The 13,221-nt window shown below is 43.0% G+C and overlaps 1 protein-coding gene across 1 annotated transcript in view; it reads right to left on the minus strand.

The window, feature by feature from the left end:
* trim71 (tripartite motif containing 71, E3 ubiquitin protein ligase) overlaps positions 1-12,544 on the minus strand; it is a 32,211-nt gene extending 19,667 nt beyond the window's left edge. The window contains exon 1 of the mRNA XM_041053976.1: positions 10,603-12,544. Within this exon, the coding sequence (XP_040909910.1) occupies positions 10,603-11,337 (735 nt within the window). The 5' untranslated portion in view covers positions 11,338-12,544. The remainder of the gene's footprint in view (positions 1-10,602) is intronic.
* Positions 12,545-13,221: the final 677 nt, after the last annotated feature.

The following is a 13,221-nucleotide window of genomic DNA, read 5'->3' on the forward strand; positions in this document are numbered from 1 at the left end:
AGGCAAGTACTGAAAAGTACCAGTCACAATTGGTAATTTCAGTAATTAGACCTTGCTTAGCTGTGAAATTGTTAGTAAATAATAGGAAGTGCCCTGGAGTAAAAGTAGCACTAATAAGTAGCAGAGACACACAAGACAAATAGGACAGAGGGACACTACACGAGAAATGTGATTTATAACAGTAATACCTTGATAAATATTCACATTTTAACTTGGTAATTATATTTATACTGGTCAGTAACACCCTCAAACTCGACAAGAGCAAAATACTGAAATCCTGAGGGAAACAACACAAGAGTAAATGCATGATGGCTTTGTGCTCACAGAGCAGCAGGCTGCAGTAGGTCCCACCCTCCCCTCGTAGGTACTGGGGAACTGGGGGAGAGGGCACGAGCTCAACTAGCCAGTAAAATCGCTCTGTGCAGCATTCGCTGCCTGCATGCGCAGCCGAGTGGGGGGAAGGGACAAGGGCCATGTAATGTCACACTGTGGTGCCAGAAAAACCAAGGCCGCTCTGGGAACTGAGAGAGCACGTTCTCTGAAAGAACTAAACCACCTTTCCCTGATAGTGAGACGCTCGGACATCTGCAATGGTCATGTCCAACTGCCATTTCTCAACAGCTTCCATCTTACTCTGTATCTCGTCTGTCACACGCAAGAAAAATGTATTTCAGAGTACTTCAGAGTAGGTTTTGCAATGCCTTTCAAATCCATGGCTTGAATGACTTGAAACTCGATCTACTACTGGAAATGAATGGAATTCTTGTGTAGGAAGTAAAACGAAAATGTAATTGAAAACAGAGTTTCATGAAAAAATTGTTATTCTGAAATCACAAGACCAGCTAAAACTGCTACTCCACATGCAAAAGCATTTTGGAAAGTTATTTTGCCGAAGTCTTTATCAAACTGAGAACGCATTTCCTGATTAATCTGAATTAAGTTACTACAATGCTAAAATAAGTACAGCAGAAAATGTGTTTATCTTCATAATAAACCAACGGCAGCAGAACACCTTGTAAAGAATTTCCCATTAATTATAATTTCTTATGCACAAAGAATTAAATGTAATTGTTTGTGCTTTAAGAAATAATTAAATATGCCACTTTAGAAAGATAAAACTGCTCGCAACCCATTCTGAAGTAAGCCGGAAAGATGTACACTTCTTTTTCAAAGATGAGCTCAGACTGTGTTTCTCCAGGATTTTATTTTTCCAGAAAAACAACCAAAACAACTTTCTGTTTAAGTACAGAAACAGATGAGTTTCAGTAAATTTATTAAAAAACCTTAACTTTGAAAGGAAATTGCATTTTCAAAGGTTCAAAAAGTGGTTTACAATAAAAAAAAAAGTTCCCTTTGAACCTTAAAATACATAGACTTTTTTAAAAGTGTTTGTTTTAAAGTATGGGGATTAAGCATTTGAATGTTAGACTGTTTTTCAAAATCCTCAGGCCTCAGGCCTATGTGCTCTGACTTACTTAGCTCCTGTCAACAGACAGAAACAAGAAAGGTCAGAAAGGTGCGGACACAGACAAACAAACACTGAAGACACATTCCTAGAGCATTATGTCAGATGTCAGTGTGTCTGGCAGCCGAAGCCAAACAGATTTAAGAAAGGCAGTTCCTGCTGAAAAATAACTACATTTTCTATACTTATAGACCATTTACCTTTTTATGATAACCTTTGTTTTCTGTTTGCACATTTATCTATCCAGAGTATGAAAGATTCACTGAACCTGGATTCACTTTTACCCCACCCCACTTCACCCTTACTTAACACAGTTTCACCTGTAAGCTCCCGTGCAACTGAAGGCCACCGAGCAGCCCACTCCTTCATAACCCTACTCTGAATTGTGCAAGTTCAGGACAGATAATATGCCTATAAATGATAACCATGCACAACAAGGGAAGTGTTCAGCAATAAATATGTTTCACATATATTCGTAATAAGCCAGAAAGGTGGGATTTCTTCTTACTGTCCAAATAAAATTTTAATAAAACACAATAATGACAGCAGCAATTTTCAAATCAGTAAATACAGTTTTGTTCTGTATATCATATTTACACCTGCTTTTAAACCCTTTACAAGTCATCCTGTGACAGAGCTGCATCACAAATGATGTTCACATTTTGAGGAGCCCGGAAATTCCACGTAACCATTTGACAGATTTGATGATGAACGCACACGACACGCCTCATTCCAACACACTGGCCAGAAGCAGGTGTCAAGGGGCTTGGTTAAGCACAAAAAAAAATTTCCTCCTCTAAGAAGAAAATATTACTCATATCGTGAGCTTAGCTGCAGCAGAGTTTCCTGCACAGCAGAAACAGATCAGGCAGACGGAGAAACTTTACTCTCTGAATGAACAGTCAGTGAGGAAAGTCACTTCAACATTCTGCATCTGTTATAGATATGGCTGAGAACTAGGAACAGAGGGGATTAGCAAAGGTACTCCATTTATGAAACTCCAAATAGACAGCTCCAGCTCTAAGCCAGTCTGGTATGTCAAGGCTGGATAATCTGGGGAATACCCAATCCCAACATTCCCAGCAATCCCAGGAATACCATCTGCCAGACAAAGCTCCTTTTATGGAACTCCCAGAAACCTACTCATCTTTTCCAAACACCCTCCATATCTTGCTCACATAGTTTCTTCCTTCCCTCTCTGTTCCCTCCATCACTCTCTTTCTCCTCTCACTGCTATTTTCCTTCCTCTTCTGCCGCTGCCCCGCCCTCTCGTGGTAATCCCTGTTGGCTTGTTGCCACGGACACAACATGCACACGGACATGCCTGCCGATGTTTTGAAACTCTGCCAGATACGACAAGGGGGGGCGGTGGCTGCGAGCCGGCAATCTGATTGGATGGCCCCACAGCGGAGAAGGAAAACAAACCACAGTCAGCTGGCCTCCTTACCCAGCGAGCATGTGACTGACTGTTGTGTGCTTACCGCTTGAGCAGTAAAAAAAAAACAAAAAAAAAGATAACTAAAAATAAATGAAAAGAAGGAAAAGAGGTGAGGGCGGATAAAAGCAAAGGAAAAAGTAACAGGAGCTTGAAAACAATGAAAAGGTGAAGAAAGGGAGAAAAGGAGTCAGAGCTCTGAGTAAACAAGGGATGAAACGGAGAAGCTGAAATCTAACAAATGTGTGTATCTCTGTACAGTCACACACCAGCTATTCTTAATGACTGTAACATCAGAGACCATAACAAACAACCCACGTGCTTAATCGCCCTCAATCCATAACAACACTGCTCTACTTTTCTCCCATACTACCACACACTACCGCTCTCGTTGTCCCGACTGCTCATGTATGTGAAGAAAACACAACCATGTGCCCAGTTTGGTCCAAACACAGGACATTAACACGCTATGTTTACGAGACAGACTACATGTCTCACGTACATGTCTCATACACAGTTCTCATCGCCTGCTTGTTGTACATATACACATGTACATGGCTGCAGTAATTACCAAAACCTAGATGTTTTTACACTTCTCAGTGTTTCCCATATACTGATTTATTTGCGGCAGCCCGCCACAATATCAGCACTGACCGCCATATATTGATTTTTCTAGTTTTTTTTTTTTTTTTTTTTTTTACTATTTCAAATGGGTAAAACCTTATGTCATTGTAGAGCTACATGCAGCGCATTGATTCGCTCACGAACACAGTGACAACAGACCCATCTGTTACAGTCAGACCGGCCATTGGGAGCACCAGGAGAAATCCTGCTGCATCGGTGAGCCAGTAGACCATTAAAAAAATCCATAAAGTTTTTACCAGCCCGTCATGCAGGGTGCTCATAAGAGTGTATGACTCGCTGGCCAATCACAAAATGTAATCAACACTCAACGACAAGATGCAAGTCAGTGACGGTTGTTATTTGTTTGACATAACGTGAAGTTATGGAGCTGCATATCTTGTGCAGTTATCTATTTGGACCCGCTCAGCTGCCACCACAAATACATTCTAATTCTGTGGGAAACACTGGCTGGCATGCCAACTTGGCAGCCTAAAGAGCATGACCTTTACAGGAAATGGCCTCATTACACAAGCAAGCCAAAAACAACAACAACAACATGCCTTTCACATGTAGAGCTACCGTAATATAAAGGGTCCGGTGAAAGTAGTTTTCAAAAAACCAAGAAGTTTCAAAATGGCAGCAATTTTCAAAAAAACACAATGTGCATCAGAAAACAATGAACCAAAAGACACAAAAGCTTGTTTTTTGTATCTTTTAATCAAAAAGATTTTTTAAAAATCAAATTTGATTTAGAACTTGATGTCTACTGGGTACTCTGATCAAAAACATTGGTAGGTGCATACTCTTTCAGGTACCAATGAGACAATGACACACAATCCAGAAAGGCCAGTTTACTTATTGGATCCATGAGCTTGAAGGTTCATCATACATAATACTGAGACACTATTTTACAGCTCTGAAAACTAAGACAGTAACAATCATTTTATCCTCGGCCCTGACAATCATGAGGTAAACAGTAGATCATGTTAACAGCACAAAGTCATCTACTAGAAGTTCACACTGCATATATCTGACTGACCGGTTCAGGACCTTGGCTGACGACTGCGCTGAATTGCGGCAAAAAATTCAGATCCAGGCTCAACATTTTTGCTGGATGACTCTATATGTTTTTCAAATCTGTTTTCTTGCCCAGTGCTGTTGTCTGTCAGAACATGGCTTTAGTGTAATGTATAATATAAATCAATCTTGGCAATTTTCATACTGTACAGAAATTAACATAAACTCATTGCTGCCTAGAACAGTTCAGAAAAATACATTGAAAAAAAACTAAAACTGTACAGCAGGCATTTGAAAATGGTCCAGAAAAAATGCAGAGCTAAAACCTGCAAACACACTGGTATGGTTCTCTCTGTAGTCTAACTGTGCCAGCTGTTTTTTTTAGCAAAGTCTTGGCCTAATATTACAAAAACCACTTAGCATGGACAAATCATGGCTGGAAGCTGTGCAGTGTCCCCCAAACAGGGTTCAGAAATTTAACGATAAATGTGTTAACAGCACAATCTCATTGAATGAGGTCAAATAATGGCCAATTAAAAGCCCATTTGTGCACCACCACTGAGCAAGAAGTGGCAGCTTCCAGCTTTTGAATGGGTTTTAAATCCCGTTGTCAAAGAGAATGTGATAAATGCCTTCCTTTCTATCCATTAAATTTATATGGCCCAAAGTCCTCAAATGGACATCAAAGCCAGGACACACACACACACATACACACTCCCCCTTAGCCTACATGAAACACATTCACAACACACAGGAAACAGGGAATGCTCTCTAATTACTGGGCACATGCTGTGCATTAAAACCCTGGAAGTTCAACTTCATATAATCCAACTCTCCTGGCTGTGTGGAAACACACACACACACACACACACACACACACACTAAAATCCTTCTTCAGAGGATAACTACCTACAGATGGGAGGTACTCTTGGAAAGGAAAAGGCTGCTGCCACACACTCACACAGATACTTCCAGGAGTGATGAAATGTAATCACTTGCCCCTCAACAGCAACAGATGCTAAATCATGTTGAGGAGACTTTCCGCATCTATAATGTCCATCGTCTCTGACACAGAGCAGCCAGAGAGCGCTGATGAGAAAGGCAGGAGGAAATACCCAGGGTGTGTGTGTGTGTGTGAGAGAGAGAGAGAGAGAGAGAGAGAGAGAAGGGGAACAGAGAACCCAGGAGGTATAAACTCAAGTTACAGGAATTCCTCTGGCCTTGTATCAGCGTCAGTGTTGGGTTAGGTTTCCTTACAAACATTCTCTGCCAGCGAGCTCCAGGGAGGGGGAAGCAAAACTGATGATCACAAAGCCAACCCAGCATGTGTTTCAAGTGACAGCCTTCCTCTACTGAACTAGAAAACCGATCAGTAAAATTTTACAAAGAAAAGCAAAAAAATTGTGGAAATGTGTGATAGACTACAATAAGAGTCCTAGACCTCCCACTGCAGCCGAATGTCTCACCGTCTTCCAGACTTAGAAGCTGGACAGAAGTGCTCCCTGAGGAGATGCGAGAGCACTGGTAGGCCATCCAACTGATTAGTTCAACTTTATCTTTGTTATAGCACGATGCATTTTAGGCACTCATTGCCCAGCAACCACTCTCCGTCCCCCACCCACCCCCACATCTACTATATAAAAACTATATTGTGTGTGTGTGTGCGTGCGTTGCTGTGAGGCCATCCACGTGCAAAGCCAGGCATGTAGCTATGGTGACAACACTTTAATCCAAAGCACAGAGTGACATTTTGTAGGATTATCATATCATTAGCTGTCTCTCAGATAGAGCTGTGTATGTATTTGTATGTTAGAGGGGGACATCACAGCAAGCAGAGGGCAGTCTTTTTCATGTAATCCAATTTTCCATTTCAACTTCAAACACAGCGTGGAATCCTCTCTGACTGCCGGTGCTTCAGATGAGTAACAACTGACATTTATGCTGTTTAAGTAGGCCAACACATTCACTCGTGTGCGCACATACCCAATATATTCTTATCAGTGTGTAGCCGACTCCCTTTGCTGCCCGTGGAGTCTTATCATCCAACTGAAACCCTTTGTTTCGCCCACAATCTTTCTGTTTCCATCAGTTGGGAATCAGTGAGGTTCTTCAATTTCTGATACTTTCTGTTCCCAAAATAATCTTCAATTGAATTAACAATGGGTCAACCCCAATTTTACATGATGTATCCGTGTGCACGGAAATGGTAGAAAGCTCAAGCCAAAGCAAATAAATGTGATATTCACTGTACGGACTCCATAAGGGAAAAAAAAACAGTACCTCTCTCTTCACTACAGCTGAAGTTAAACATAAAGGGAGGGATTTTACATGAGTCTCTCGGTCCATATATCCTGTCCCTCTTCTCCCAGTACCAGGGTCCTTAACAAAATCACTTGATCACTATTCATTTCCAAAAACTTAATCATGTCCTATGTATACATTTATATACAGTACAAGCTATTTCTAGCCAGTGTCACCAACTGACCTAACAACTGCTGCCTACACATGTTATGAGCTGCAGCCAATTAACATTAGTACTGTACATTGGTGTGCTCGATGCAAGCAAGTTAGAGGCCAGGTGTAATCTTCCTATATATTTGGACTTTATTTTTCTCATGTTTTATTCTACTTGACCATATTGTGATTTCATTATTATCCATATTTAATTTTTACTTCTGTCCACTCCACATATACATCTTTTCTGTCCATCCTACAAGAGGAATCCTTCCTCTGTTCCCTTCCCAAAAAAAAAAAAAAAAAAACGTCCTCCTAGTTTTTCGTTATGAACAGTAAGGGTCTAAGCATAGAGATTGTCCTACATGTCCATCAAGGGAAATTTATGATTTTGGCAATATATTATAAGCTGATATTACTTGAAATACTGACTATGGGTAACATTGTAGTCATCATAGTCCAACAACTTGTGGATAATGCACGTACAGTATCATTCAAATGTTAAAAGTTAGACTGGGAACTCCAGGATGGAGAGCTGTAAAGCAGCTGACGGCAGCGTGTCAGCCTGTGAAGCTAATGTTTGTTCAGACTGCTACAGTGTGGAGCATCATTTAGGAGTCATGAGTCAGATAACATTAAGCTTTAACATTGCCAGACATGACTCACCAGTAATTTGTCACCATCACCAGAAGCTACAGCGCAGAGCTATCAACAGTGTCAGGCCATCGGTCAGATATGAACCGATAGGCAAACCCTCTCAACCACTGTCACTAACATTGAAGAGGGGACAGACCCCAGCTCCTGGAAAAAAAAAAACCATCTCCCTAACTCATACTACACAGTCCTCTCATACTGGTTTGAGGGTCACAACACACCAAGCCAACCTCTAAGAAGCTGCCCAGACAAAAGCGAACGCAGCTTCTTGTGTCTTCTGTTAAGAGTTGCACTTGAATACACAGTAAAGGCTACAGCTGACGGCCAACTTACTGCATGGAAAGAATAACTAAACAAAGCAGCCAGCTGTTTTTGTCCTACTGCAAACCTGATTAAATAAGCTGATAGGATAGAAAAAATGATGGCTACAATTAGAAATGACAAACTGCACTTAAACCACACTGGGAAAAGAAACCACTTGGATGAGATTCCTCACTGCAAACAATAAACCATTCTTGTAGCACAGCTCTGTTTTCTTCTCGAGTCACCAGCTCCCACAACCCATGAAACCAGATGACAAATATAGCTCTCCAAGCTTTGCCGGATAATAGCATTCAAAATAGTAACATTTCTTACAGCTCACACAACTGTTTAACACAATGTGGACATGGAGGCTAAAACAACAGCAGTGTCAACACTCGGGCTGCTCTCAAACTTGAAGAAATGACATGTTACTAAACAAACAAGGTCTAAGAAAGACTCAAACACTAAGAAACGGAAACTTGAGTATTAAGCTAATTTGCAATGGATAAACAAACTGGGGATTAATGGAACAAAGGTAAATGGATTAAGAGGATTTCCCCTTGACCCGTCATTACCAACTATATAAATCCTAAAAGGTGCCAACATGCAGAAACCGGCCTTTCCAACAGAATGACTGAATATATGAGGACTAATATATGATGGATGTGGAGCTGGGTGACAGACAATGGCTCCGCTTGCTCAGTGCTCATAAGTAAAAGAAAGACTAGCCTTCTCCTGTGTCATTCCCTCCCCCAGGGCTGAAGCACAGTGAGTGAGTGAGGCATTACTGGGAAATGAAGCCCTTACTGGAAAACTGAACCCACCTATTTACTGGCAATGGATGGGGGCTGTGGAAGGTTACCGTGGGGGGTGGGGGTGGGGCAACTGGGCGCTTAATTAATGGCTTTATACTGAAGACAGAAACAGTCATTTATTGATATCACGGACTTATTTACGTTCAGCATTTTTCACACTAAATAACCGTGGGCCCAATTTACCAATAAATGAAAGTCTGTTTGTCTGTGGGGTTAAAAGCTGCTGATTAATAACACTGCAAAAAACAAAAAGAAAAACTTTACTGGTGCATGTTTTTTGAACTCACAACTTTTCAGAACACTTCAACATAAGCTCTGTTTGTGTTATTATATGAAATCTGGTTCACTGTTGCCAAAAAAAAGAAAGTATTTTCTCCCACCACTACAAGCCATCCTGCTCCTTCTTTAGCCCAGCTCTTTGCATCTGGTTCACTCCACATCCTCTGTGGCACATGTACACATGAACATTTAAGTTAACCTAACATCTCCTTCAAACGTACAGATTCAAAGCTTTCCCTCGCCTCTCACAATCCTCAAACCTGTGGTCGTCTTTAGCGTTGATCACTTAAGGCGCCCTGTGGAGTTTTTGACCATTAGAAGTGCTATGGAGCAACTGGGCTCCTGTTTCTGAGTGGGTACACATTCTTGCTGCTGGTTTCACACTATCTGACTGATGATCCTGCCTGTAGCATGCTATGCACCTGCAAAGGCAAGAATAAAATGGCTTTGAAGAAAATACCTTCAGCACATTTGTTAGGCCTTGAAGATACCCACAGTGCATTTTGGTGAGAAATGCATAACATAACTTTTGTTAGTTTACAAGAAAACTCCAGAGGTCACCTTTAATTCACACAGTAAGCCCAGACTGGACACTTTTGTTCACTCATTTGTCAGAAGACAAAGTAGTTCATTTCCTGAGCAGTGTGTTTCCATGCACTGCTATTTCTTCCTGTCCACCTCCTGGTAGCTTACTTAAGTTACATTACTAGAATTGAGAAGCCAGTGACTGAGATGATCAGCTTTTCCAACATTTTGTTTTAAATTTGAAAAAAAAAAAAAATGTAGATGAGTGGATTACAAATAACTACTTGCTTAAAAAGGATCACAACTGGTCATCAACCCCAAGTCTGTTAATTGGTTATGTGAAAAAGTTAATATGGCTCTAACATCTGCAATAGTGCTAACGCTATTTGATTGGAAAAAAAAAAAAAAGAACTTTGGGCCCCAGTTCCAACTTGTCTTTCCCATTATAAGAGAAAAACTAGATCTCCATAATATGTCCATGGATAGGACTTCTAACGGTCATAGAAGCATGTGTGCAGTTACTACAGGGGCCTCTCTCTGCCCTGAATGGATGGTGTGGTACAGATTAACCAGACTGCATGTGTCTATGCCTGTAAATGTGTGTGTATGTATGTGTGTGTGTGTGTGTGTGTGCACATGTAGGGTCAGTGTGTGTGTAAATCCAGCTCAGCACACGTGCCTGTTCGTCTCCAGGGAACTAGGTGAAGAGCCACTCAGCTCCCTTTGAACCTAAGGCCATATGGCCCCCAGTATGGCTCTATACTACTCACATAATGCTATTACACTATAGGAGTGCATGTAAATGTGTGTAAGTGTGCACATAAAATAAAATGTTATAACACCACCCACACTACCAGACTCGTTAGGTAAGATGCCAGGACACTCCATAATGAGTGAAAATTGATGGAATATTCGTGTGTGACATGCGTATTTTTTCCTATTCATTTCTAAAATGTGTTATTCCTATGAATGAACGTACACAGCCCTGCTCCTGCCTTTCTAGGTGCAGTGGTTTAAGCATATCTACTCACCTCATTGTCATGGTGCTGGCAGAAGCTCATGCGGTCCTGGAACAGGGACAGCAGGGCAAAGTTGTTCTGCAGGGACTGGGCGAGGGACACTGACACCCCTGGCTGGCCCGGGTTGCTGTTGGCATTGACCCGGCCCAAGTGGAGGTTGTCTCCCAGGCGCTCAATGAAGTGGTCCTTGGTCAGCCGCACTCGCTGGTGTGCCCGCACACAGTTGTCGCACAGATATTCCTGGCAGTCAAGGCAGTGACAGGTGGCTGGGTTCTCCTCATCACAGGAGCTGCACTGGGGCTCTCCGAGATGGTGCGGATGCAGCAGGCCTCCATGGGGGTGATGGAAGCCAGACGAGCCTCCACCTAAGCCTCCCCTGTGGTGGTGGCCGTTCTTGTTCTGGATCTGTTCCTCAGAGCTCACCACCACGTCCAGCAGGTTGCTGAAGAGGAAGTTGGAGGAAGGCAGGGAGTCCACCCCAGCCTCAGAGATGGACACCTTCTGGTCGCAGGTGGGGCATCGCAGCTTCAGCGGGTCCCCGGGACTCCGCTGGCCCTCTAAGCACTGCCTGCAGAAGGCGTGGAGGCAGGGCAGGACGTGGAGTCTCCTGGTGGTCTGGCTGGAGGAGGACGAGGTATGTGAAGAGGATGAAGAGGTAGAAGAGCTGGAGGAGATCGGTGCAGAGGAGCCGCACAGCTCCTTGCAGAGCGGGCAGGTCTGCAGGTCCGAGTCTGGAAATGAAGCCATCTGCAGCGTTACCGAAACAACAGGCTCAGTTTACAACAGGCGCAGAAGTGAGGGTGAGGTATTCATCTGGGGACGCATCGGCCCGTGGTGTGGTGTAAAAAATAATGTGCGACTTGAGGTAGATTCATGAGGTATTAGAGTCGGCTCAAAAGTGAAAACGGTGCTCAACGACATACAGACTCTTCTCTGTATTATATAACTCCGACCTGATGCAAATCAATGAGGTAGCCAGTTCTTATATACTTTTGAATAACAGTTATTCAAACAATGTTTCTGAGGTAACAACAAGAAAAAAAAACACACTTAATGCTGTTAAGATCAATTCAGGTGTGTAAGGCGTTTAACTGGGAAACATCCGCCTCATTCCTCCAAATAATGACCAGCGAGATGACAATGGACGATGTTGGCGCTTCTGTGGAGGTGCTTCGCTGAGGCTCATAAAATGAACCCGAAACTGGAGTGACACTGGATCGGCGTCGAAGTACTGGGGGCTCCGTCTCTCCTCCCCCACCGACTCGGCAACATGACTACAGGGCTCTGCAGCACCCAGACGAGTCCCAAAATATTTCTAATATCTCTCTCTTTTGTTTATTTTTTTATTTTTTTATCTGCACTCCAATTTAGGCCCGTGTCGTCGTTGTGTTTTTTCCTCTCTAGTCCACCATCGGGGTCCGTTCAGGCGGCGTCGGGCGCAGCCAGCGGTCGGTTGGTATTCGCAGCGCGAGCCTCGGACCGAGAGACCGTAAATTATTCATCAAAGCAGCGAGCTCATGGCGTGCCTCGGGTCTTCAGGGCATCCAAAACAAACACGGTGAGAGCCCAAACATCAGGCAGGACGTCTGTGACCAGCCTCTGAGGGTGAATTCACCAGTCCACCTTGTGAAGAGGCCGCTTCCAGGTCTCCTTCCCCGTCCAGTCCGTGGTCTGGTCTCCCTCTCGGGCTCTCCTCTGCGTGGAGGAATGCGCAGGGTTTTTCCTCCGGCGGCGTAGAAAAAGGGGTGCCCTGTACCCGGAAAAAACTCGGTCCAGCGACCGTATGGACCTTAAACCACGTCCCTTACTTGGTTGTTGTTGCCGTTGTTTACTCTCGGGTGAATTAACATTAACATAAACACGAGTTGTGCGCTCTCGCAGGCGCGTGTTACTCCGGCTGCAGCTCCTCGAGCCGCTCTTATCCGACTGAGAAAAAAAAAATGGACCCACTTCCGCCCTGGGGAGGAGAGAGGGGTGTGCGCCGAGCGCTCGTGCCCGATAGTGATGAGGGGGGAGGTCATGTGCTCGCAGTGCTCAAAGCCTGGTCAGCTATGAGTGACAAGCTTCGCCCTCAGGTAAAAATTAATCTGATTGGTTCAACATAAGACTGGGAAGGTTAAAGGAAATTAAAGAAAATGGAGCAGAATAAAACCCCCAGTCATTTATTGTATTACATTTCACTGTTCCCAACGGATCTACAGCACATTGAGTTAATTATGAGCAACGTCCTTACACAATAAAGGGTTTGCTGAACCCCAAACCTCCAGATGGAGGACTGATGGAGGTTAACTAACAGCCACTGACATTACTGAACAGCTTCTGTAACTAGAATATTTACTTCATTTGGAAGGTGTGGTCTTAAGTGAAGGACACACAAACCTCCACTACAGTGAACAATAAAGCTGTATTATATTGTATGTAGCCTAAGGAAAAAGTGCTGTTCCAAAGCATCCCCCCCTTTTTTATTTTTTTTATTTTTTATCTGCGCTGAGGGTGATGGGAACAGTGGAAACAGCAAAACCCCTCACTTTTCTAAACCTTGTGAATGATGTTGAAATTAGCTCTTATTATGTTAGACAAAGCAAAATCTATAATTTTTAATTATAGTCTTTAAAGAGCTTATTTCACATG

The sequence above is a fragment of the Toxotes jaculatrix genome, chromosome 13 (assembly GCF_017976425.1).
Source record: "Toxotes jaculatrix isolate fToxJac2 chromosome 13, fToxJac2.pri, whole genome shotgun sequence".
NCBI classification, from domain to species: domain Eukaryota; kingdom Metazoa; phylum Chordata; class Actinopteri; family Toxotidae; genus Toxotes; species Toxotes jaculatrix.